The following is a 27,973-nucleotide window of genomic DNA, read 5'->3' on the forward strand; positions in this document are numbered from 1 at the left end:
ATAGTCAAAAGACTACGACCAAATCAGAGTTGAGTTTGGAAAGAGCAACACCGTTGCTCCTGATAGGGGTAGTCAGACAGCTGAACCTATACTGTTCAGAGGTTGGAACATTTGCAGAGGCTATTGTTTTTATTAGGTATATTCTTTATTTACATTTCAAATGTTGCTCCCTTTCCTTCCCCGAAAATCCTCTAAGCCATCTCCCCTTCCCCAATCAACCACCCCCCCCCCTTCCCTGTCCTGGTATTCCTCTACACTATAGTATCAAGTCTTTCCAGGACCAAGGGCCTCTCCCCATTTGGTGTCCAATAAGATCATCCTCTGCTGCTGATGTGTCTGGGACCATGGATAACTCCAAGTGTACTCTTTGGTTGATAGTTTTGTCCCTGGGAGCTCTGGGAGTACTTGGTGACTCATATTGTTGTTCCTCCTATGACACTGCCAACCCCTTCAGCTCCTTTGGTCCTTTCTCTATCTCATCCATTGCGGACCCTGTGCTCAGTTCAATGGCTGGCTGAGAGATTCCCCCCTCTGTATTTGTCATGCACTAGCAGAGTCTCCCAGGTGATAGTGTAATTTTCTGTCTTCATGTGGCATGTGGTTGATGTGCCCTTTGCGAATATGGTAGTGGCATAGGCAGTGTGAAGGTTAGAGAAGTGTATCATTAAGGTTTGAGGCCCCTGAGCAAGAGCTATCCATAAGGGAATCACCCAGGCTGGAATTCTTGTAAGTGCAATGGAGTGCCATGCCTGCATGATAAACACTCTGCCAAGTATGAGAGCATGAAAATGAAGCTTCTAGAAACCATAAAGTCATCAGTTAGGAATCCTAGTGGTAGGGTGAGTTATCTCCTAAGAAGTTGTCAGCCATAGAGGCCCCAGAAGCTCCTAGGCTACTGCCATTGTTATCAGCTTCATTCCAGAAGGTAAGCTACTAATGTTGAAAGCATCACATAGTTTATGTTTTAGAACTTGGAGAGTTCTAAGTAAGGCTAGGACTGAGGTAGAATGTCTACTTCCCTGTAGAATAGTTTTCACAGCACTGAAAGACATAGTCTTTCTCAGCTGTGGATCCTTTGATGCTTCATGACAAAGTATTAGACAATATGTGCCAAACCCTAAAATAGTAACGCAAGTAGTTACAGGCAGAACTAATGTTCTGATTGGACTTAAGGCCTGATCCACAGGGAGAAATTCACATCTGATACTTGAACTTAGACAAAAATCTGTGTGGCCAAGGAAGTTACAGGCCCTCATGAAAAAGCAGATGCTATTTCTTTGCTAAATAAATACGTACCAGTTAAGGTACTGCCCAACATTTGTGTCAGTAAATAATCAGGTTATTGCTTGACTCAGTGTTTTCATTTCCCATTGTTCAAACTTTTCCTTGCTTATGTTTTCTAGGAGGAGGAATACCGCCCCCCAAGACTTGCTAAAACTCATGCTTCAGAGATAGAGGGACTAACAGAGAGCATGAGGTTCAATGCCTCACTGAAGTTGGAGAGGAATAGTCAGACATCTATATTACCCCTTCCAAGGCTCAGAGAACCTTGTGTAAGAGAAGCACAGAAAAAAAAATTTAAGTACCAAAGGAAAAGCTGGAGTAACTTCCATGCCAAACTGCTTGGTGACTGTTAATATTCCTCCATGGAAGGAAAGGCTAGGAGAATCCTGAGACCCTCCAGCCACTTCCCACAACAGGTTATATACAACTCTGCCTGCTTGAATGTGATCTTGGGGAAATACAGTCATAATGAAGTTACCAACCATGAAGAAGTGCAGACATTCCCAGTGGTAACACAAAATTTGTGGGTAACACAAAAAGATATATATATAATTGATGTGGGAGGTGAACCAACCTCACTGTGGGTTGATAGTCCAGGGTGCTTTAAGAAATTAGGCTGAAGACGGGTAGTGGTGGCGCATGCCTATAATCCCAGCACTTGGGAGGCAGAGGCAGGTGGATTTCTGAGTTCGAGGCCAGCCTGGTCTACAGAGTGAGTTCCAGGACAGCCAGGGCTACTCAGAGAAACCCTGTCTCGAAAAAAACAAAAACAAAAACAAACAAAAAAAAAAAGAAAGGAAGAAAGAAAGAAAGGAAGAAAGAAAGAAAGAAAGAAAGAAAGAAAGAAAGAAAGAAAGAAAGAAAGAAAGAAAGAAAGAAAGAAAGAAAAGAAAGGCTGAACAAGCCCCCCATAGCTTCTGCTCTAGTTATTGCACTAGCTTCCATGAGTGATAGACAAATAAGCCATAAGATGAAAAAAGCCCTTTCCTCCTGAAGTTACTTTTACCTTGGTGGTTCAGCACAGCAATAGAAACTCTTAACTAATATACCCATGATCTTTAAGAAAGCCTATAAACTCAGTAGTTCCTCAGGATAAACTCTGGTGGAATCAAACTCTGATTAGTCATTGGTACCTTAGGAAGAAGAAGAGTTTCCCTAATCTCCCCCTGGAGCAAAACTTCTCTGCTTTCTCAGGATTAAAATGTAAAATTTAGAAGGATGGCTGGAGATATAGCTCAAGCAGTGTTTTTTGTTTTATTTTGTTTCGTTTTATTTTGTTTAACCACATGTGAGGCACTGGGTTCAACCACGGATACCACTCTCCTCTGATACCACCCCTTAGGAAAGGAAGGGAGGGGAGGGAGGGGATGGGAGGAGACAGGAGGGGAGGGGAGGGGAGAGAGGGGGAGGGGAATGAGAGGAGAGGAGAGGAGAGGAGAGGAGAGGAGAGGAGAGGAGAGGAGAGGAGAGGAGAGGGGAGGGGAGGGGAGGGGAGGGGAGGGGAGGGGAGGGGAAGGGAGGGGAGGGAGGGGAAGGGAGGGGAGGGAAGGGGAAGGATGGGGAGAGGAGGGGAGAGGAAGAGAGGGGAGAGGAGGGGAGAGGAGCAGAGGGGAGGAGAGAGGAGGGGAGAGGAGGGGAGAGGAGCAGAGGGGAGGGGAGAGAAGAGGAGAGGAGGTGAGGGGAGGGGAGAGAAGGGAAAAGGGGAGGGGAGGGGAAAGGAGAAGAGAGGAGAAAAAAGGGAAAAGTAAAAAATTACAAAAGCAGGTACACTCCCAAACCTGCAAACAGAAAACAAAGTTTGGACATAATCTTCCAAATTTTCTGCATGCCTTTTCAACTGTAACTTCTTCTTTAAAATACTACTACAGCAAATCATTAAAAAGGACATAAATCTTTTTGTGTGAGGCCACTTCAAGTTATTAGTTTTCAAGATACTTTCTAATGGAAACAACGTAACCAAAATTCCGCCACAGAATTTTGAGTTAAATTTAGAAAAAATAAAAGGACGGGTATTGATCCAGAAAATATAAGATCTTAATTTCATATCATAAGATTTATCTAAAACTCATTTTAAAGAAGAACTAAAAGCTTAAGAGGAAGGGCGAGATCATGTCAGGAGCTATACTGTGATTGCAAAGACAAGAGCAATCAACTCCTGAGTGGAAGTCAGCCTAGATAAGAGTACACAAATGGAGATCTGAAACAAATACAGATTTATATAAAAATATCTAGTAATATTCTCAAGAGTGGTATTATTTTAATTGCTTAGTTGGAATATTGATTTTGCATAAACTATTAAAAATGATTTCAGGTAAGATGTCCTCTCTACATCAGTTGATAGACAGTAGGCTTTTTCAAGTTCCTGACTACTATAACTAGAACAGCAGTGAACATGAGTAAACAAGTATTTCTATATTAAGACAGAGTCCTCTGGTTATATGCCCAAGTGGTATAGCTAGATTGTGTTAAATCTATTTCTAGCTCTTTGAAATCTATACTGACAGTAGGTACACAGGTCTGCATTCCATCAGCAGTGAATAAGTACCTCCTTTTCCCCATATCCATGCTAACATTCAGGGATCATTGTTTTGATCTCAGGCGGTATGAATAATTAAATAAAATTTTAAAGTAGTTGCATTTCTTCTCTGGTGACTAAAGATGTTGAATGTTTTTAAAACTGTTTCTCAACCATTTGTATTTCTGTTTTTTTTTTTTTTAAAGAACTATTTAGTTCCATACCCAAACTGAATCTCTCAACACTCTCTCTCTCTCCCCCTCCCTCCCTCCCTCCATCCCTCCCTTCTTCCCTCTCTCTTCTCCCCTTCCCCCAGGATGTATATGTGTGTGTGTATGTGTGTGTGTTTAGTTGGATTTTTTGTCATTGTTTTGTTTCTTGAATTCTTTGCATACTAACTCAGACAGATGTATATCTGGTAAAGATTTTTTTTCCTCTGTCCCAAACCTAATCCTTCACTCTTATCTTCTCAATATATCTTATAACTTGCCTATCAGAAAATCCTAGTCTCAAATCCAAAAATTTAATCATTACGGCTTCTAATTTACCATGCTCTTAACGGTAGATTACTGAATTAATCTCTCAACTATACTACTTGTTTCCATTTCTGAGCCCTATCATTTTTTTCCCCACATATCAACTAAAGGAAGTCTTTTAAAATATAAGTCATGCCAAGTATCTCCGCAAATCCTCTAGCACCATTCTTCCAACTATACTTTGTAAATGCATACTTGATGCCATGGCCAACAAGACTACTTTGGTTCCTGGTTATCCTCAGACCACTGGCCATACTATTTTTCAAGGTAGTCCAACTGGCACATGGTATTTGCTCTGCCTGGAACATTCTTCCCTCAAAGATTGTTGAAGTCTGTTGTCTCACTTGATTAAGATCTCTTCCTGTTAGTAAGCAGACCTTCCTTGTACTTTATATCTTAGAAATAAAGAAATAAATGAACAAAGGAAGAAAGGAGGTAGAGAGACACTTATACTACTGAATTTTTATTTGATATTTGCCCTTTTATTTTTATTATTATTTATTCTCTTCATTAGAATGTAAGCTGAATACGAGTCATATCTGTCTTCCTTAGCCATTTCTAAATCATTTGTACCTAAACTCAAATATCCAGGATTATTGCTAAGCCCTATTAAAACATTACTAAAATCATTAAACTAGTAATTGAAAGTAAAATTATAAATTTAAAAGACCATAGCCAGCATCATAAATCATGTATCACTTAAAGATAGAGACATGTTGTACAAAACCCATTTTCAGGTGACATGTTGTTTTGTAAATATAACAAAATCCAGTTACACTAACTAAGGTTTCTATATCTACTACCCACCCTTAGGCAGTAAGATCTTACAGGACCATCATGTTTAGTTCATCAACCAAAATCCTAGTATTAATGACCATATTCTTTAGCCATTTAGACAATCAAGAATGTAGAATTATGTTCTCTACTTAAAAATATACATGTAGCTATTTTATGTGCATAAGTGTTTTACCCACACGTGTGTACAAACACCATAAGAGTGTCTGATGCCTGTGGAAGTCATAAAGAGGGCATCACATCCCATAGAACTGGAGCTACTATGGAACTAGATACATAGACAGTTGTGAGCCACCATTTGTAGCTGGAACTAACTGATCCTCTGCAAATGCAATAAGTACTCTTAACTAAGTCATTTCTCTAGACTCTTCTGCAATTTTTAATTTAGTAATTGCAATTAAGTTTTTATAATTTAAAAGAATCATGGATGGGTCTGAAGAGATGGCTCAGTATTTTAGAGCATGTGTTACTCTTGCAGAAGACCTAGGTTCAATTCCTAGCACCCACATCATAGCCCACACATCTCTATTTCCAATTTCAATGGATCTGATGCCTCTTCTTGACCTTAAAGGGTACCAGGCATGTGCATAATGCACAGATATGTATGAAGTCAAACTATTCATACACATAATCAAAAAAAATTTAAGGAATCTTAAAGCATTTTCCCTTAAAATGTATCCTAAAACATCAAACAATTGTTTCTTTAATATTACAGATGCCACAAAGAAGAGTTATTTTTCCTTCTTTGATAAGTATTCCAAGCACTGTCAGTACATTTACATAAAACATTGTAGTAGAAATAAGCATTTTAAAAATATTTCATAACCCATTTTCTTTTTCCTTGATCTATATGCAATGAAAAAAAATAGCAAAAATTCTATATTTTAGATGGAAACCTATTAAATTCAACATGAGAATTATGAACTTAGAGAGCGCCATATCCAGGTGGCACAGAGAGATAGCTGACCTCCCAGTAGTGTGGAGAGGCCTGAGACCACAGGTAGGACCACCCCTGCTGCCCAGAGGAACCAGCCTGAAACCCTGTAGACACAAGAGCACAGGAGCAGCCTGGGACAGGAGTCTTCAGATTTCTGTCTGCACCCACAGCTGATCCTGGGCCACAGAGCTACATACCACAAGACAGCTGGTCTCCCAGGAGTGCCAACATACCTGTGTGGACAGGTAAGACCACTACTTCTCTTCAAATTCCTGGCCCAAGAGGGACCTACCCAGAGCCATCAGGACATAGGAACTAAGGATAAGCTAGGGACAGGAGCCTTCTGGTTTCTATCTGCACATCTGAGCTGATCCTGTATCACAGCTCTCCATACCTAAATTTCTCCCAGACAGAACAGGTCTCCCAGGAATACAGATACACAGGCTTGCAGGACACATAAGCCACATTCAGAGACAGCACGACCAGCCAACACTAGTTATAACAAGATGGCAAAAGGCAAATTCAAGAACATTACAAACAGAAATCAAGGCAACATAGCACCATCCAAACCCATTTCTCCCACAACAGCAAGTCCTGGATACCCCAACACACCAGAAAAGCAAGATCTAGATTTAAAATCACATCTCATGATTCTGATAGAGTACTTCAAAAGAAGGACATAAATAACTCCCCTAAAGAATTACAGGAATACACAAATAAGTAAGTGAAGGAGCTGAAAAAAAAAAACCATCCAGCATCTAAAAATGGAAGTAGAAACAACAAAGAAATCACAAAGGGAAACAACTCTGAAGATAGAAAATCTAGGAAGGAAATCAGGAGTCATACATTACTTCTCATCAGAGACCATGAAAGCTAGAAAATCCTGGGCAGATCTCATACAGACCCTAAGACATAGAAATGCCAGCCCAGAATTCTAAACCCAGCAAAACTCTAATTCGCCATAGATGGAGAAACCAAGATATTTCATGATAAAACCAAATTACACAATATCTTTCCATAAATCCAGCCCTACAAAGGATAATAGATGGAAAAAGCCAACACAAGGAGGGAAACTACACCTTAGAAAAAGCAAGGAAGTAATCTTCTTTCAACAAACCCACAAAAGGATAACCACACAAACATAAAAATAACATCAAAATAACAGGAAGCAATAATCACTATTCCTTAATATCTCTTAACATCAATGGACTCAATTCCCCAATAAAAAGACATAGACTAACATACTGGATATATAAACAATTCCCAGCATTTTGCTGCATACAGGAAATGCATCTCAGTGTCAAAGACAAACACTACATCAGAATAAAAGGCTAGAAAACAATTTTCCAAGCAAATGGTCACAGGAAACAACCTGGAGTAGCCATTCTAATATCAGATAAAATCAACTTTCAACCAAAAGTCATCAAAAAAGGCACAGAAGGACACTTCATACTCATCAAAGGAAAAATCTACCAAGAAGAACATCTATGCTCCAAATGCAAGGGCACCCACAGTCATAAAAGAAACTTTACTAAAGCTCAAAGCACAAATCGCACCTCACACAATAATTGTGGGTGACTTTAACACTCCACACTCATCAATGAACAGATCAGGGGAACACAAACTAAAAAGAGACACAGTGAAACTAACAGAAGTTATGGAACAAATGGATCTAACAGATATCTATAGAACATTTCATCCTAAATCAAAAGAATATACTTTCTTTTCAGCACCTCATGGTACTCCAAAATTGACAATATAATTGGTCACAAAACAGACCTCAACAGATATAAGAAGATTGACCTAATCCCATGCTTCCTATCAGATCACTACGGATTAAGGCTGGTCTTCAATAGCAACAAAAATAACAGAAATCTCACATATACACGGAAGCTGAGCAATGCTGTACTCGATACCTTGGTCAAGGAAGAAATAAGGAAATAAGTCAAAGCCTTTTTAGAGTTTAATGAAAATGAAGGCACAACATACCCAAGCTTATGGGACACAATGAAAGCAATGCTAAGAGGAAAACTCATAGCTTTGAGTGCCTCCAATAAGAAACTGAAGAGAGCATACACTAGCAGCTTAACAACATACCTGAAAGCTCTAGAACAGAAAGAAGCTAATACATCCAAGAGGAGTAGACAGCAGGAAATCATCAAACTCAGGGCTGAAATCAACCAAATAGAAACAAAAAGAACTATATAAAGAATCAACAAAAGGAGGAGCTGGTTCTTTGAAAAAAATCAACAAAATAGAAAAACCCTTAGCCAGACTAATCAGAGGGCACAGAGACAGTATTCAAATTAACAAAATCAGAAATGAATATAATAACAGAAACTGAAGAAATTAAAAAAATCATCAGATCCTACTACAAAAGCCTATACTCAACACAACTGGAAAACCTGGATGAAATGGACAATTTTCTAGACAGATACCAAGTACCAAAGTTAAATCAGGACAACTGCTTGCTGACTGGAGCCTGACATAGCTGTAATGTAGGGAGGCTCTGCCAGTGCATGAGAAATACAGAAGGGAACACTCTCAGCCAGCCATTGAACTGAGCACATGGTCCCCAATGGAGGGATCCATGTCTCCAAATACATATGCAGCAGAGGATGGCCTTGTTGGACATCAAAGGGAGGAGAGGCCCTTGGTCCTGAAAGGCTAGATGCCCCAGGAGAATGCCAGGACAGGGAATCAGGAGTGGGTGGATTGGTGAACTGGGAGAGGTGGGTTAGGGGATTTTCAGGGGGGAAACCAGGAAAGGGGACAACATTTGAAATGTAAATAAAGAATATATCTACTAAAAATAATAAAATAAAGGGGAAAAAAGAAAGAAGACAACACACCATACACAGTATGTCCATGGTCACATCAGCACTCTATATCTTAGCACTTATCAACTGAGTCACCCAGCTCAAGCATGGGTTAATGTGCAAAAGAACTCAGCAATTGTCAATGTCCCTAATACAAACCAGACAATCTGGAAAAGAATAAACAGATAAAGGTAAAAAAAAGGAATTATGAATCTATCACTAGGCTATTTATCTAACTCAAATCACACTGAATTCATTGAGGGGATACGAAGGGACTGAAATGTGAACAGGATAGCTGCATTTTGAAGAAATTCATCATAAATTATGTCTAATGGGTCTTACACAAGTTTACAGTGAATGCCATCCACTAAAAAATGAAAATGAATTGTGGTAGTTTGTTCCTCTTATAAATGAATACAGTAGCTAAAAACAGAATTCTAGTACAAAAAATACTACTAAAATTTGAAAAATATCTATATTTTAAAGTTTTCTATCACAAAACCCAACTGTCTTTGTGTTTTTATGTGTAATAGTTATTTTTAAACTAAAAATAGTAACTTATTATGTTTATCTTTTCAGAATTTAAAATGACCTCATATCTCACACTGAAGGAAAAGTAATTCTTTCTATTTTTAAATTATAGCTTACATAGTCACATGGAATGACTCAGGGGCTACTATTCTAAAACCCAAAATTATGTATCTATTAAAGCAAGAATGTCATAAAGAGAAAGGAGGGGTTGTTTCTTCATATGTAATGTATTTAGTGTTGCTAAGTGCTCAAGCTTAACTTCACAGATGGTGACACTCTGAGCCTTCTGATGAAATGCAACATGAAGTCATAGCACTACCTATGGAGTACTCTTTCTATAACCTGAAAAGAATCACATCTCTACAACAAACTTCCAGTTTATAGAAAACAGGAGAATAAGTTATTACATAAGAAAATATCTGTATATCATGGTCTATTCTCTTAATGCCATTAAAAAGAGAAGATAATTCCAAATAGAGAAACTAAAAACAACAAAATTCAAGTTATGAAACTTGATTGGGTCACGATTCAAAAAAAATATACAAAAAAGCTATGGGAAACCAGATTTAACATGCTAAAAACATGATGAATGAACTACCATGATATTTAAAACTTACTGTTAATGTATCAACAAATAATAATAAACATATGTGTATTAATATGTTTATTACTATTATTAATAATAGTAATAAACATGTATGTATATATGTATGTAAAAGCATAAACACCCACATACATATACACAAATATGCCAAAATGTGGTCTGATGCTTCTAGTTGGTATGTTCAACATATTGGCAAATTTTCTACTTACATGAAAATTTCTAAGTAAGCAGTTGCTAAAAGTTCCCATCTATAGATCACATTTACAGTACCTGGTTCCTGAATGACATCCACTTTTCCCACACTGATCTGAAGTGTTTCTCCATTCTTTGCAAAAGTTTCCCATTCAGAATCAGTCTGCTGGCAGGATGGACACCACGGAGCATAACTGTAAGACCAGAAGAACTAATCAACACAAAATATGTGGAGTAAAATCTATAAACAAAATTAATAGAACATTTGAAGATAAATCCTTTACTAAAGGGGAAAATAAAAGCAAGCTTTCCAAAGTTATTTGATATAGAGAAATAAGAGTGTATTTCCCCCCCTTATGATTTTATATGCAAATATTAATTCCATTAAAATGTTGAGAATATTTTCAAAATAATCTTTACATATAAAACATTTCCTTCATGTAATTTTTTTTAAAATAAATGAATTAAGTTTTATCCTCTAGCTTTGATCTTTGAGGTGAATATGTTCCAAGCACCCAAAGTAAAATAACCTTTAAGGATGTCCCAATACTAGCCAAACCAATTTCAGATCTCTCAAATCTACAGAAATGATAGGCAAAGACCTGTCAATACCAGGTCCCCTAGTATGTTTCCAAGTATATAAATACCTGAGAAGTTCTTAACCTTTCTAAAGAAAAAGAACTACCCAATACTTTTTAAAACTGAAAACATTGAGAACCTGGAACTTAAAGCCATAACTCTGCCTTTTACATGCACAGCTAGAAACAGGAATGACATCTCAAAAGGGCCTACAGAGAAATGAACATCTGGGCTAAGACCTAAAAAGAACAATCAGCCAAGAAAAGGTTAACAAATGTTCCAATATAAGTCAAAAGCCGTGCTTTATAAAAATTAACTTTCATTATAGAAGTAAATCCAATTCACTTAAAAATATATTTTATCTAGGAGATAATATAGGTAAGCAGATCAAAATTATGCTGCATACATGACAAGACAGCTTAGACATTTCTTTGGATTTCTGTAATGATCTCCATCTGAGGCTAAAAGAAGTTTCTTTTTCATAAAGGGTGAAAGCTACATTTACCTGTAGATACAGAAATAAGTATTTAGAATGCAGTTAAAAATTATACTGTCTTAGGAAATGGCAGTAACATACTTTCCTCTAAAATCTATAATCTCACCAATCAAGGGTAATTGGCTAGGTTGACAATTCTAAGCATAAATCCCCTCCTACTGAGCAGACCTTAAGTCTAATTAGACTAAGTGTTAGTTACTCTCCAGATATTAGTGCTACCACTGTACCCTTAGGGCTATCTTGGCAGGCTGGTCATTGTTGTAGTCTTGTGTTTTTACAGGACTATTGATTGCTTTTCTCTCTGGCAGCTTGCACAGCACCTTCAGACACTAAGAGGACTACTGCTCAGAGGAAGGAGGCTCGCAGACTAGTTCCAACTCTATTCTTCCCAACCCTGTATCTGAAGTATGCGGTGCTTTCAGCAGCCTAGTGTTACCTTAAAGTTCTGGGAGACAACCAAGGGCAAAGGCAACTACCTAACATCACCTGTGTAAGAAGAGAAATAGTAGCTGTATGAAAACCCTCAACACCTGCTTGAGTGAAGGAACAGTATGTTCCCTGGCAAAATGAATCCCTAGAGGCAATGACTGTTTCATTGCTTGTACCTAGAACAGAGACTAGCAGGATTGAACTATTAAAAAAAAAGGAAAACAAAACAAAAAAACATAACAGCAATAATAAATGGGAGCTAATACACAGAACTTCTCTGAATGGTATTTTTGAAAAGACTCAATAAAGAGATAAATTGTATTAGTTATTCATTCATTTAGTCAAATAATCTTAAGCACTTACTATTTAATAGGAAGGCTCTAGAATTAAACAGGGAAAAAGAGAAATCTTATTCCTCTATATGAAGTTGTAGTATAGTGGAAAGATAAAACAAAATACCTAATACAAAGGCATATAGCCAGATTTGTACTTACCAGATATAGTTAGAGCCATGTTATATATACAAGATATCATAAAAAGGGAGGTTCCTGTAGGAAAGGTGGAGCACTTATTCAAATGTTAAGAAGTATCAAAAATAAGTTTACAACAATAATGTTTGTCATCTACAGAAACTAGAGATGATGAAAATATGGATGGGTCCCTGCTTTCTGAGGAAAAGAGCCATCTGTGATGCTGATCAGTAGAGATGCTAAACCTAAACCAGAGCCAGCCAATCAAGGTTGTACCTCACTCACCGTCATTTTCCCAAATCCATGCCTCCAAACTTAACACATAAAAAGCAACCATTTAGTTAGTCACTATCTCTTAAACATGCAAACAATAAAACACAACAAGCTGATAAACTGGAGGAAATTTAACTGTTTGACATGAGCAAGTCAACATTTTTTCATACAGGTATAAGAAAAACACTGGAAAAAAATACTAAAACTTTTGAGATTCTGTAGAATAAAAGGCCTATAGCCACATAACCACATATCTAATCTCAGCTTTGATATGCAAGCAGCCTAAGAACAAAGTCAGAAGTCATGCTTTATTAAAAATTAACTTTCTTTATAGAAGTAACTCCAACTCACTTAAAATTATATTTTATCTAGGAAATAATTAAAATTATCCTACATAGATAACAAGACAGCTTAGACATTTCTTTGGATTAGGAGGGGGAGGCACCAGAACATTACAGAAAATAAATAACATTGCATATATTGGGTTTCAAAAGAACAAAATTATCAACAGAACTAGAATAGGAGTATCAGGGAGGAGGGTGGGAGAGCAAAGGATAAAACATGGGTAAGGACAGATAACACTAAAGGCCTTTTGAAAAGCCAAATGAGAAACTATAGAATATATATACATGAAAGGAATTTAAATTAAGTAACCATACATTGAGGGAGGAAATGTCCCACCTAAACATCTTATACCTAAAAGTAAAACCTCCAATGCCAGGAATGGGCTACATCTTGTTGAGTCACAGGTCAAAAGGGTTCCAGAGATCCTCCAAACATCATAGACTATTGCCAAACCTTTTGGTTACCCTCTGTAACCTGCTGCTGAATACACCTCTTATTTATAACACTGAAAAGGAAGGAATCAAGCTGGAGTGTCCAATTAGAAGCTTCATCCCTACTGACCAATGATCATGGTGTTAGAAGTACTTTGTATACTACTGGAGAACAGCCATCATCAACTCCCAGCCATAAACCCCAAGTCCTACAAAGCAAGACACCTACAAGATATACTAGTGCACTAGTGGAACAAATATTATAGAAATAACTAACCATATTTTAAATGTATTCAAGGCCCATTCCATGAAGCAGAAGCCATTCCTGACATTTCTAAAGTGGCCAAGAATCTGAGACTTTATAAATCATAGGCTCTATGGGAAAACCTACTATTATTACTATGCTAAAGGAACACAGCAATAAAAAGACTCCTAATGACACATTGCTATAACTGTAAATCATAGCACTACTCATAGCTCATCACAGAAGCTTCTTGCAGTAGGTGCAAATTAACAGAGACCTACAACAAGACAACACTCACAGCGAGAGACTTTGAAACACTCAGCTCTAAAACTGCAACAGCCAGAGAAGACTCCAAGGAAACAGTGTCTGCTGAAAACAAGCAGACTGATAGAAATATGGACTCACAAAAACTATAAGAGTATGCAAGATCTTTACAGGTTCAAACTAGGCAAAACCCTAGCCTAGAGAAGAAGTGTACACAAAATCTCACCTCTAACCAAGAACCTATATCTAGCTGATAGCTGCTGGGAAAGGCAAAAATCAGTTTTCTCCAATCAAGTGTCACCATATTCCAGGGAAAGCCCTATACAAAACAGACTCCATGGTTCTGGGTGTCTGTTTTTGAGTACTTTTGGTTTACTTGGGTTTATTTGCATAATTGATAACTTTATTTACTTATTTATTTTCAGTTTTTGTTGATTTTATTGTTTAGGATTTTTTAAGAGATAAAGAGAACATATAAATTTGGATGGGTAGGAAAGTGGAAAGGATATGGCAAGAGATGATAGGAGGAAAAGAATATAATTGAAATATATGAAAAAATAATTTTAAATAAAAATATAAATTATTATGAAAAAAATTTAAAAGAAACATAACAGGAGACAAGTGTTAAAACCACAAAAAAGTTAGGAAGTAATTAAATGAAAGGTAGTATATATAAACCAACACAAAGAAAGAAAATACAGCATCAGAACGTGTTTAAGGATAGCAACCAATTATAGTGAGAGAAGAAATGGGAAATAACACTATAAAATATATAAAAATCAATGAGAGGAAAGAAGAGTACATAACAAACCCCTAACATAAAGAGATTCAAGTAGTAATAAAGTCATTTTGCAGCTTTCTAAAAATGCTTCAAAATAAATATAGTCAATTATCACAAATTCATTTTAACTGGTATTTCTCAAACAGAATAATTTTCAAAACTGAAAATTCAAGTCCAAGGACCACAAACACTGATTCTTTAAAATACAAAGAAAATTTCACTAATTAAATTTCATAATAGCTTTTCATGTCTTGAAGCACCAAACATTACTAAGATTTAAGAGCAAATGATTAATACCAATATAGGCAATGAACTGTGTCACAAGAGCTTTGTATAACTTGAGATACAAAAGCAGATTCCTAAAGAGTGGTAGTGTATGAACAAATGAATAATAATTTAAAATGATGTCAAATTTTTACCAATATTATCACAAAGCTTTCTAACTTACTTCTTTATAGAAAACAAATTTTTTTTATCTGCAGTCCTAATAATCTTAAAATATAAGACCAGACCATCTGAAAAAGCACTGACTTGAGAGGTCACATAAGCATGTGTAGTATATTAATATTAGTGTGTCTCTGTGTGTGTGTGCATGTTTATATGTGGTTGTACCATATATATGCATGTGGGTATATATGTGTAGGCCAAAGGTCAACACTGGGTGTCTTTCTCAATTGCTCTCCACATTAATTTTTTTTTTTTTGAAACAGGATCTTTCCCTAAGCCTGCAGCTCACCTGTTTAATAGACTAGCTGAGAAACAAGTATCAGAGGTTCCCCTACTCCAGCTCCCCAGTGTCAGAATTATAGACATGGTTAACTGTACCTTGTTTCTACACAGTTGTTGGGGAGATGAACTCAGGTCCTCATGCTTGTGTGGCTTCTCTTTTATATACATGGCGGAGTAGCTATTTCAAAAGAACACTCCAAAATGTATTTATAGTAGGCCTATAGTGGTTATGAGAATACAAATAGAAGAGTTTTCCAAAGAATGAGGAATGTCACCAGTAACACAGAAAAATATATTAAAAAAAAAAAAAAAAAAAGGAGGCACAGTAGCTCTTCTGAACCAGTTTCTGTATCCAGAGAGAAACTGGATATAATAGCATAAGTTCCTACCTTTCCATCCTCACTTCCTGCCTACCAATTCTGAAGCATCAAGATAGTCTTGATTTTAAAAAGAGAAGAAACAATTTTACATATATGTGTGTGCATATGTATGTATGTATGTATATATGTATGTATGTATGTATGTATGTATGTATAAAATGCAGGTAAACACATAGCAAGTCCCAGGAATGGATTATAACTATCTAGGTTGGGGCATTTTAAAACAATAAAATAGGAACCATCCAGGGTGTTGTTAGCCAGCACTAAACTGGAAGCTTACTGGGACTTACGGAATTACAATCATCTCAGTTTCACTGTTCTTAATTTTTTTCCTTAAACAGCAAAAAAAAAAAAAAAAAAAGAAGAAGAAGATTTAAAAAAAAATCCACTAAGGAGTTAACAGCTTCAGATCTGAGGCCTTTTTACTGGGACTGTTTCACACTTGACATAAAAACACTAAGTCTAACTAGAAAATCATCTAGATAAACACCTGAATAAGGACCTTTGAAATGATAGTAATATCTATAGAAATAGCTGACAAAAGCTGTTTCTCAAAGTTCTAAAATACTGCAAGCTTGGCAAGCTAACATAAAGCTTACTGTCTTTAACTCTAGCACTCAAGAGGCAGTGGCAGGCTGATCTCTGTGACTTGGAGACCCATCAGGTCTAGCCAGCTCCAGTCCAGCCAAAAATACAGTAATACTCTATCAAAAAAAAAGATGTTTGTCTCAAATAGAGTATGACCTTATTTCCATCCAAATAGGTTATTCATATCCATAGCCTTATAGCTTCACTGATTTGATGATTTAACAGGAGTTAAGATATCTCCATAGTTTGCAGGGATAAATACCCATTATGGTCTTTAGTTTTTTTTTTTGTTTTTTGTTTTTTGTTTTTTGCTTTTTTACCGATTTCAGGCATCTACTTTCAATCAGAACTAAGGAAATCAAAATGTGGCCTTGGATAAATTTTTAAAAATATACAATTTTGAGAATATCTTTATCCTCAACATAAAACTAATTACCAAATGGTAGTGATAAATCTGTATTACCTGAGACCACCAGCTATGGTAATGTGGTCTCATAAATTATGTTCCCAGACATCTTTCATTTTCCCTGGATACCCATGAGTCTATGAAGCCTTTTCAGATGACTGTCCCCTTCCCTGGTATTATAATTACCATAAATCTCTTCCCGTTGTCCTGACAGCTTCATGTAACCTTCAAGCATGGCACTACGCAGCAAACACCACTTACAGACTTCTGTTGTTCAAAGGGGGAGTATTTGTTATTGCCCTTTATGCCACTGGCGCAATCTGATTATGATACTGACTCAAAAAATCCTACCTCTAAGAATTATGGCATAGGAATTTAAATATAATCTCTTTTTAATTTAGCCATCGGTGTTTCAGCTTTTGCTGTACAATGACACCTCAAGGTCTTCCAAAGGAAAAGTGGTATTTCACACAAACTGGTCTTCCTTCCCTGCTGCTGCTGCAATGGCTTATTTCAACACACCTTACCTAGGTGTATGCATCCCTGAATAGCTGCTCCTTTCCTAATACGGCTATACCTTTAAGGAATTAGGGTTTTCTTCCCCCTTTCCAAGCCCCCTGGTGAACTGTCTCCCCCATTAAAACACTTGGCCTAATGCAATGGTGAAAGCGGTAAGGATGCAGGCTGAGCTTCTTCATCCGCAGCCTGACAGCGCAGGGCAGGCAGTGTGCGCATGCTCATTGCGAAGGCCGCAGCCCGCCACTGCAGGTGCTGGCAGCCAGGCTGGGACGTCGCGGCCCGGGTCTAGCCCGGGTTAGGACGGCGGGCACCGCGAGGGCCAAGCGACGTGCGGGGCGGGTGGGGACACTCACAATTTCAGCATCCACTCGCCCTCCATCACCAGCGTCCAGTTGGAGGCGGTCATGGGCTGCACGCGGCTCTCCTCGGCCGGCAGCGCGGCCTGCTCGAGGCCCTCGGCGGCTGCCACCGCGAGCCAGGCGGCCAGGAGTACCGGGACGCAGAAGCCGGCCGTCATGGTGGCGCCTGTGAGGTAGCTCGGCTCTCTGAGGGCGGGGAGCAGTGACTTGGCGTCTCACCCAAAGCAGCTGCCTTCACAGAGCTCTGAGGAGAGGCCAACCCGCCTCAACGCCGCGCTCCCAGCCACGCCTGCCGCGCCTCCCGCAGCCTCTTATCTGCCCTCCCGGCAAGGCCACGCCCAGCCACCCTGGCCACGCCCCCAACGCAATGCGGGAAGGCGGTTGCCAAAGCAACCGTCTGCAGTTTCCCAAGGCAACGGCCTTCTCTTCCTGCTGACTGTCTGACTGAAAATATACACATGACCCAACGCTGTTTAAGCGACTGCTTGCTGTTTCTCTATAGAGAAAAGCGGACATTGGCTAAACAATCCCATCCCCCATTTCATGTTAACACAAATAACCGAGAATTGTGGAGTGGGCCACGGCGACTGGAGGGAGGGACAATTTAAAAGCTCTCTCTGAATGCACATACTATTGGAGCAGCCTTGTCCAAAGAGATAAAACTAAATTAATGATAAAACTAGATAATGCAGTCTTTTAAAAATATTTTTTTTAATTTTGTAAACTTTTAAAATACGTGTATTAACAAAATGAATCTGTTCGTGACTATTGCTACTTGCAGTGAAATGGACCCCATTTCTCCCAGCTACAATTTTGTCAGACCTGGAATCAGAGTCATACATGATTTTTGTGTCTTTACAGATACACATTAGACAAATCTGTACCCCGGAACTACCACACCTTGCTTGTAACACTATTAGAGGACCCATGAGCTTATTTAAGTGTCTAAATTGTAAAATTCAGTGGTGCAATTAATATAGCTTACAAACGTAGTTTATGTTCCTAGCGTAAAATACAGTTATGCAATTCAAAGTACTTGAGAATATTTAAGGTCAGCCTCTAGTCAATAATATAGGAAAGATCAATTTTGCATGCAGAGATGTCGTCTTATTGTTTGGATAAAATGTTACAGTGTGCACATTGAGCCTACAATGTCAGTAAAAAGCATTTTACTGTGTTAATAAAAGATTCTTAAACAGGAAGTCTATCATTTTCAGTGTATCATTTTTAGCACACACACAGAGGCAGAGATAGAGAGATGGAGACAGAGATAGAGAGACGGAGACAGAGATAGAGAAACAGAGACAAAGGCAGAAAGGGGGGAATGGATGGAATGCTTATACTTAGAATTACCTGGCTTTGGAGCATTTGTGGGGCTGAAAGTACAAAGAGCAAGTTTAGTCAATGTTGAAGCTAATTGCATCTTTTTCCTGTTATTTGCTTTTGTATAAATTAGTTGGAAATGAAAAATCAATGAGAGAAGCACAGAGGCACAAAAGAAAACATTGCTAACACATTTCTCATTTCTAGCAGAGATTGTTTCCAAAACAACCGCATCTCTTGCATTTCTGTTGAAAGAGAAGGACACTCAGGATTCAGCAAGGATTGTGGGAGGGGCTTTCCCTCTAGGGAAGCACAGCGGAGGGTAGGGGCTTGACAACTCGGTCCCTGTGCTTCCTAGCCACAAAATTTAGGAGGAGAAAAAGACTAGCTCTGTTTAAATACAGATAACGGTAAAACCTGCTCTGACAGGTAGCCGTGCAGATGAGATAGAAGTATAATGTACACAGCACGACTCGGGGGAGCTGGTTGCTATTTGTAGGAAACAGCATACTATAACATTGATAAGGCTCTGTATTTTCCCCAAAGACAAAATCATTTAGATGCCACACGGTCTCCCTCATAATGCAGTTTTGTTTTTGCTCAACATTCCCATAAGCCCCTGTGCACAATGTACTTTGTTTCCTCACGTCTCCATTCTTCTTACTATTACTCTTCTGCCTCCATCACAAAGCTCACAATGTACCTCCAACTGCCAAGGCAGAATGGAGTTGCTAATTCCAAAACCAATAGCTCTTCTGTTTATCTCTACCACACCTCTGTCCTATGCAACAAGGACACTTCCTTATCACCCTATTGTCTCCTCTTCTCCAAAGGCAACTGGGAACTGTACAAGGTTATGGAGTTACTTTGTGTCTCCTCTATGGTGGATTCCAACTTTACAGCAGTGTGTGGCACAGTTTCTGGCATGACTTCAGAACCGTGTGTCTTTCTCTCCTCTTGAGTGTGAGTTGGGCTACTGACTCTCTCCTAAATCATAAAATACAACAGAAGTTGTATGTTATATCTTCCTCAATAAGTTCACAAAAGTCCAAGGACTTCCATCCTGCTGAAGCTCCTTATTCTTTTTGCTTACTTCCTTGGATACCATGTTTAGGGGCAACAGAAGAAGGCCTCAAACCAACATCCCCCAAGGAACAGAGGCTACTGTCCAATAGCCTGATGGAAACTAAACCTCAGGGACAGCCATGTAAATGAACAAAATGTGGAACCTGCCCCCCCCCCCCAGTTTTTGTGAGGGCACAGCCTGATAAGGGATCCAGAGCCTCAAGGTGAAGATCAGGTGGGTCCTATATGTAAGAAAGAGGGATATTCAATGTAATTTTAAGCTACTCAGATTTAGAATAAATTGTAACACATGTCATTTTCTTTTGCAGGTACTGTTTGACTAGGTTTGTACTATAACCCACCTGGCAGAAAGGAAGATACTCTAAGAGACTCTGTGTGTCTCTCAATGGGACTATCCAATTATTAAAGCAATGCCCCTCTCCCCAGACAAAGGGGGAATTTCCCTAGGAATGTGAAGCTGGAGAAGGATAAGACATCAGCAGGGGGACCTCGTCTTCCTAAGAGATTTCACATAGTTGTTACAATTTGTCAGACTACCTTACAGAATACAACTGAACCCCAGAAAATGATGGGTCAATGATGAGAAGGTCAACACCTTAATGAAGACCACTTAGAAATGTGTGCTCTTGGCCTTCTATATAAACTTTGATCTCACTTCAGGACCTCAAATAAAGACTTAAGGAGTTCACTGGATCTCATTATTCCTCTTCCCAATATGGAAGTGTGTGTGTGTGTGTGTGTGTGTGTGTGTGTGTGTATTCATGTATTTCCTTTTTCCAAAAAGGGGTATATGCTTTGGCAATATACTTTGCCATCCCTTTAAAGTCATGCAAATCAGTGTGACTAGTTCCCATTAAAGAGTTAAAATAGGAGTGTGAATGTATTGTTCTCTAACTGATTCATTCAGACACATGTGTAAGATATCCTTACAATGTCTATAGTGGTAAATTAGTTAAGTTGCTTTGGCTCCCGACAGGTCCCACAAGTGAATCCGCCCAAGAGCTCTCTGGATTTGAGAATGAAAGACACACCAGCTTAATTTTGATATGCCTTGACTAGCCCGATGGCTAAGCACTTCTAAATATCCCCAGAGCTAGCAAACACTCCCCTCTGGTATTCTGGGCTTAAGGCCTCCTAAATCCATATTTTATCTTTGCTTCCCTGGCTACTTCTTTACTATCCAGGACTTTTCTGGGCCCTTCTTCGGGGGCCATTTTCCTTCTTGTACCTACATTTCAGCCATTACTCCCTCCTGTTCCTTCCCAGCAGGATCTGTCCTATCCGGGCTCCTGGTGGCCCTCTCTTTTTCCTCCCTGTATTCTTCCCCCAGGAACCTAGAAGTCTAGCCTCTTTCATCCTGCCCAGTCATTGGCCATTGGCTCCTTATTGACCAATCAAAAGCCAATTGGGGACAGGGACCTTCAGCATTTAGACATGTTGATTCCCAACTACGGGGGCAAATTAAAAAAAAAAAAGCATTAGAACCAATTCCTAACAAATGCCTACTTTGCCTGCTACAGAAACTTTAGAGGAAAGTTCATGACCTGATAGTCTACAAGAAAAGAGTAGTTTGAATGAATGAGCTCCCTTCTGGAGAACAGTTGCCCAGATGGCTTTCTGGAGCCTCCATGCGTTTCACATAGGCAAGATACATATTTTAATAATAATAATAGTTATTCACATGTTAGAATTTCTTCTAGGCTCCATCCAACAGTTACCTAGCAACAGCCAGCTATCAGCCTGGCTTGCTATAAAAGGACTATTAGGTCTTTCATATACACTTTGTGCTCTCTCTGTTCATTCTCTGTTCTCTCTCTCTCTCTCTTTCTCTCTCTCTCTCTCTCTCCATGACCAAGTAGGGATTAAGAAATGAACCACACCACAAACAGCTTTTTCCTAATTCACAGGAACACATGTCAGTTCAGCTTGTTAGTTCTTTAGTCAAATAAATCACAAAACTCCTCCTAACTGGAAAAAAAAGCAATGCTTTTTCATGGAAACTAATAAATAAACACAATGATGTCCATAAATAACATCATCTCAAATCCATGTGGGAAATTGGACTAACCCACAGCAGCGTTAACACAGTTTCTACATTATCTATCTATTCTCCAAAGGAGCTCCAGATCCACTTTTGACAAATGTACAATGCTCCTTTTGAGAGCTTTTAGATAATTTTATATTCCTTTGTTGGACAAACGTTCCTAAGTATTATATGATAGACTGAAGACATAAAGGAACTCTAAAGGTTTACTACACAATGAAGAAGGATAATGCAGATTAAAACCCATGAACTAGTATGAAAAATAAGAAAGGAGAATCATAAATCTGAAGATCAAGAACTCCTACAAATCATGCAGGGACATAAAATCCAAAGCCAGCCAGGAGCTGTGAAGTACAAACTCCTGTAGAAGATGGGCACGGAGAGCTGCTTCTGCATACCCCAAGCCAGAAAAGCTTATCTGAGAGTTGCTAATACTTACTGATTCTCTGTGATTCTGTTCAGGACAGATCCCACTGCATCAGAACCTGACATCCTTGGGTAAAATCCTCAGCAGTCTCATCATAGCAGTCCAACTTCCCGCCCCCACTCCATGATTATGCTCACTGGCAGCATAATGTTTTGGAACCTGTCATGTGTGTATTTTTTTTTTAATTCAGCTAAATAAAAAGGAAAAAAGCAAATGTTGTGAATGACATATGAATAGAATGAAAATCTCTATCATATACAAATTATTTATGTTTGATGCATTAACTCCCATCAACATGTCCTTGATACCAGAAGATACTAACTGCTTTTTCTAATGCGAAAAAATTTATGGACCATAAAGTGTGCACAGGCCTGTGCTAGGCTCTGTTAGACACCAGTGATACAATTCTCTGTGCATAGTAACATCATTAAATAATAAGTTTAAAATATCAAGAAAACAATATCATCAGAGAGAGAGATGTGTGGGATGCTGAGATGCAGGCTTTAGTCCTCAGCATTCAGTGACCTGGAGCAGTTCACAATGAGAGCACAAAGCGGAAATTACTGAACTTCTGCCTATGTTAATATAGTTAAGGAGCAGATAAAAGGGAGTGCAGAGAACATTTTGGATGGAGAAATTACATAAGACAATTGCATAAGAAGCACAGCATTTACCACAAACTGGCAATGCCAACGGACAAGGAAGTTAATCATGTTTCTTATGAACAATCCTTGTTTGTCTTTTAACATTTGAAGGTTAGGAACTCATTACCTGTATTTACTCATATAACACATTCATTTGGGATTTATTTTTACTAAAGAGAAGAAATTAAATAAAACAAGGACATTATCTATCCATTGAGTGTACTGGCATGCTCCAATGCTGCAACATACAGTAACTGAAGGACTTGCTGGTTTTGGTTTTATTTGGTTTTATTTTATACACCTTATTTTAGGTCATATTCCTTGATATTTAATCCAAATATTTCAAGCCATACTTAAGAATGCATTTCCTTACCTTTCAATAAATATAGAAAACAATCGTTCACAATGAAAACTTTCAGTTTCTAATTTACCCTTTGGTCCCTAGGGCAGCCTTCTCTCCCCTTGTTTTTACATATGATTTGAAATTCAATATTAGACACTGATAATAATAGGGATATTCCATACTGGTAGCCAAGAATCTGAAGATTTATTACAATTGGTTATTGATCAGATTAACTCATAAAAGGATAGCTGTCTTTTACCTGATCAAACTAATCTGTGCACCTTGTACAATGTGTATGAAGATCTTAATAGTACTAAAATTTGGGTTGTATGACTCATATATTACAGCTCTGTGCAGAATGTGTAGCTCTGACAAGATTCATCTGCTGGGATGCTGGGATGACCTGCTGTTCCAGCTACCTGACTCCTGTAGCTGTTTCCAACAACTTGCTTCTAGAACAACTTCAGGAATAACTTCTGATTCCTTATGGACTCAGTTCATCCAGCCTTTCAGACAGATCCACTCAGGACTTTAGTCAAGTCTTGAGCCTTCTAAGCATACAGAGACTGAATAATATATACTGAAGCTAGCTTTCTTATGTCTAACCAATGTTTCTAATTTTTCTACACCCCAACCCTTTAAAAAAATTTCATGGCCAGCCCCAATTCAACAGGAAGAAGTTGTGGATAGTCATTATCCCAGTCTCTTGGGTTTGGGTGTCTGGTTATTGTTACTTCATAAATTATAGATAGGTTGTCATTTTAAGGGATAATTTGGAAATGGTCATAATTTTGAAGAGGGAGGAAATAGATGGGATTGATTACTAAATTTATTCTTGAACAAAGTGTTGTATAGCTATAATCTTACATTGAAAGAAATCTTTATAACTGGTACAAAATTGAAGTTATAATTTCTTACATTGGTACAGAATTCATAAAGTGATACAGATTTAAGATTTTCTTTGGTATTAATCTTTGAATATTGATACAAAATTTGAAACTAATATTGTTTCTCTTAGATGGGCATTGCGCTTATGTAACTCATTAAAGAATATAAGGTGATGGCCCAATCCTTCTATAGCTGCTATTACAAACTATTTAGGATGATTAACATAAGAACAGAGAGTAAACTCATGGGATTGTTAGATTCTGATTTTGTCCCTTCCCCCACAGCATTGAGCTGGACTTCTCAACCCATCCTATTCAAACTGCAACATTCCTTGCTGGCAGCCTCCACCCTTCTGCTGGTGTTATCTCCAGCCCTTGTTCCATTGAGAACAATACAGCTGCTTTCACCTTAACAACCAAGGCAGCCTCAGGGCAGTCTCACCTGGAGACCAGCAGAAACCTGCCTGACTGGAAGCAGGCGACCCGCTGAGAAGAAGAACCAAGGAATTCGCAGCCATGGGGGGGGGGGGGGGGCAGGGGCAGGGTTGTTTTCTAAAAACTATATATATTGGCTAAATAATAGTAAAGGCAGTCTCGATTGGCAAACTGTCATCTTGACTCAAATCTCTTTCGTCGCCTTCCCATTTATCCCCAGAATTCTTTTCCAGGTATCCAGTTCACATATGGCCACGGGTGGCTACATGATTTAATTATAATAAAGTGTTTTCAATATTATTTAAACAGAAATAGCTAAGAGCAGTCCAAGTGTAACAGTTCAGATATATCTTATATAAATAGTCTTCAAAAACATTAGAAATCCCCAGAACCATTTCATTATTATTATATTTTTGACTAAGAGACATGTCATCTTCTGACATGTCCCCTTCACAGTTCAGAGAAGATATTGAGCATCATAACCTCTATATGGAGTTGCTCTAGTTGTGGCCACTGAGAATGAATTTCCCTAATTCATCTATAAACAAAAAAATACTGTCCAGAAAAGAACACAAAATGCAGGATAGTTGACATCTTAGCCCTGCCAAGACAGAATAAGCTAGTCCTTCATAGTTTTGGCCTCCTCTAAGGTCCGTAAAATGATTCTATGCAAGAAGACTGTATACAGATGCTCCAAAATTCTGAGGAATAGGAGACTATCCAGGTAGTTGGCTATCTCTGTAAATTGGTTAAGTTTTGGAAACTAGGTTTTGTGTTTCCTATATATCCAGGTAATATTTAATTCATTCTCAGATCTCTGATGGGGTTGAAGAATAACTATAATCTCATAATCAAACTTAAGATGCTTAGCATTGTGGAAGATGGTATAGATTTGGAAAGATGGTTTTCAAATGGCAATGCAAGTCAGAACATAATTCAGGCATAGAATTGTAAACTCTTTAAGTTAGGATAGATGTCAGAATAATGTACCTAAATTGAAAAAATTGATGGACTGACTGAACATTATTAGTGTATGTCATACCTTATAGTTGATATAAGTGTTATAACTATGTTCAATATATATCTGATAGAAAAGGCTTTTTGACTGGACAAAAAGGATGAGATATTGTGGATTTCGTTTATTGATTATATTATGTTAATGAGGTTCCAAAATTACAGGAGAATTCATTCTGTGAATGAGAGACTGATGATACCTGCCCCCAACTGGTTCTAATTGGTAAATAAAGTTGCCAGAGGCCAATGGCTGGGCAGAAAGGCAGAGGTGGGATTTTGGTGTTTCTGGGCAAGAACCCAGAGGGAAGAGAAGATCACCATTGCCAGAGAGGAGAAAATCCTGGACTCAGAAGTGTAGGACAGAGAGACAGAGACACTGCCAAGATGTAAGAGTCTGGGGTCATAGCCCATGAGAGCTGTAGCCCTAGGTCTGTGGAGGCCTAGATGGAAAAATAGGTTTTCATAAATAATAACTCAGAGAAATCTGAAGGGAGAGTGTGTTAGCCTTGGGGACGTTTGGAAGTGCCCAACCATTGTGCTGTTCATGGCATATTCAAATAGAAGGCTACATGAGCATGTCTTTTATTCATGGACTGCCCCCCCCCCCCAGGAATTTAGAGCAGAGTAACTTTAAACTGCTTCAGGTCTTAAGCACAGAGGTTAATAGAGGAAAGAATGAGTTTAATGAGTTAATAGAGGAAGTGTGAGTTTGACTTGTAAGGAAACAGTCATGTCTCTTTTACCTTCTTTACAATGGCTATGTATATACTCCTATGGTTTTCAAAGTTCCACTTTATAAAGAGCATAATTTTATAAGGTAATGTTTAAAAGTTGAGTAAAATGGCATTAGCTGGATTGTATAATACTCTTATTTAAAATATTTTCCTTTGGTACATGAAGTTGTTATGACAAATTATGAACTATATTATTGAGATTAAAGAGGAAAGCGCATTGTTAAAATGAAAGAACACAAACTTGCAAACACCGTAGCCCTGCACGAGCAGCCATTTGTAACATCTTGATTTGCAACATATTTGGGGGGAGATCTGCATTATTTCTGTAGGCAATTTTGATTTCCCAGTGGAGTTGACATTTTTCTTGACTATCAACAGGAAAGGCAAACTGAAGAGTTTCCTTCCTTCTTCATGTCTCCTGCATTTCTTTTCATAGTCCCCCTGCCTCACAAAACATGTGATGGAGCTGCAGATGCCGCATATGTCCGGACATGCAATTCTATACTTGATTCAAACCTATGCTTTTGTGGTACTCACTAAACTGATTTCTTTTAAAGTGTCATTAAAAGCATAACCAAAGAACACACAGGTTACATGATCCTCTTTCCAATATAACATCATGTTCTCTGTTTCATAGCAGGTTTACAGCAGTGCCTAAACCCTGATGAAACACAACACTACTTTTTTTCTCGGGTATATCTGAGTAAAAGAGAGCATGCATTAACAGCACCTGCAATATGAATCGTGTTTTGTTGACAAGTTCAATGCCTACCCCTGTTTTAAACAATAAAAATAAATCTGCCAATACTTAAAAATTCCAATTTTCCTATGCCGAAGGCCCAGAAATAATAGATAGCTTCTGTGATGTTCATTTTAAAAACATAATCACTTTCTCATAATCACTTATCTTATTTTCTGCCATACAAAATAGAATTTTCATCAAATCACTTAATACATGATTAAAATTCCTCTTTTGTAAATTAAATGGCTTCTAAAGTCCCCATTGTATAAAAGAGCTAGGAAACAGAGGTGACATAACTGCTGGGATTTGGATGAACAACAGAAAATCCTCCTGAGAGAAAGAACACACCACTCTTTACCTCTGTAAGAAGATGGTGCACATAGCATACATTGTGCACATTGTGCACATTGTACAGGGGTAATGAAAGACCCGAAAAAAGTGAGGGTGCCCCAGCACCCCATGCTTAGGAAGGTGATACCCAAATCACTCGCAAGAAACGGTCTTGATGCAACAGCAAGAGGATTTTTATTCCAGAAGCTCTGGGGTTCACAGTGGTACACTGAGCAGGGGTAGAGGACTGAATCGGGACAGCTTTTATGGATTACAACAAAACCCGCACATCACAAACCGATCATTTGAGAGCCCATGTAGTGCGAGCCAATTGATTTGTATCACTCCATAGGTTTTAGGCCAATCAGTTTAAATTACCGAGATCCGTGGACCAATCAGTTTCCTATTTTCTTGGAGGTCTATAGCTATGTGAGCTCCTGGGTGGGGGTGATGGAGTA

General features: G+C 38.3%; 1 protein-coding gene across 1 annotated transcript in view; it reads right to left on the reverse strand.

The window, feature by feature from the left end:
- Tmx4 (thioredoxin related transmembrane protein 4) overlaps positions 1 to 17,810 on the reverse strand; it is a 48,173-nt gene extending 30,363 nt beyond the window's left edge. The window contains exons 1-2 of the mRNA XM_052183716.1: positions 17,501 to 17,810; positions 10,292 to 10,407 (exon numbers count right to left, since the gene is read on the reverse strand). Coding sequence (XP_052039676.1) covers positions 10,292 to 10,407; positions 17,501 to 17,664 — 280 coding nt within the window. The 5' untranslated portion in view covers positions 17,665 to 17,810. The remainder of the gene's footprint in view (positions 1 to 10,291; positions 10,408 to 17,500) is intronic.
- Between the last annotated feature and the right edge of the window lie 10,163 nt (positions 17,811 to 27,973).

Source organism: Apodemus sylvaticus, chromosome 5 (genome assembly GCF_947179515.1).
Source record: "Apodemus sylvaticus chromosome 5, mApoSyl1.1, whole genome shotgun sequence".
NCBI classification, from domain to species: domain Eukaryota; kingdom Metazoa; phylum Chordata; class Mammalia; order Rodentia; family Muridae; genus Apodemus; species Apodemus sylvaticus.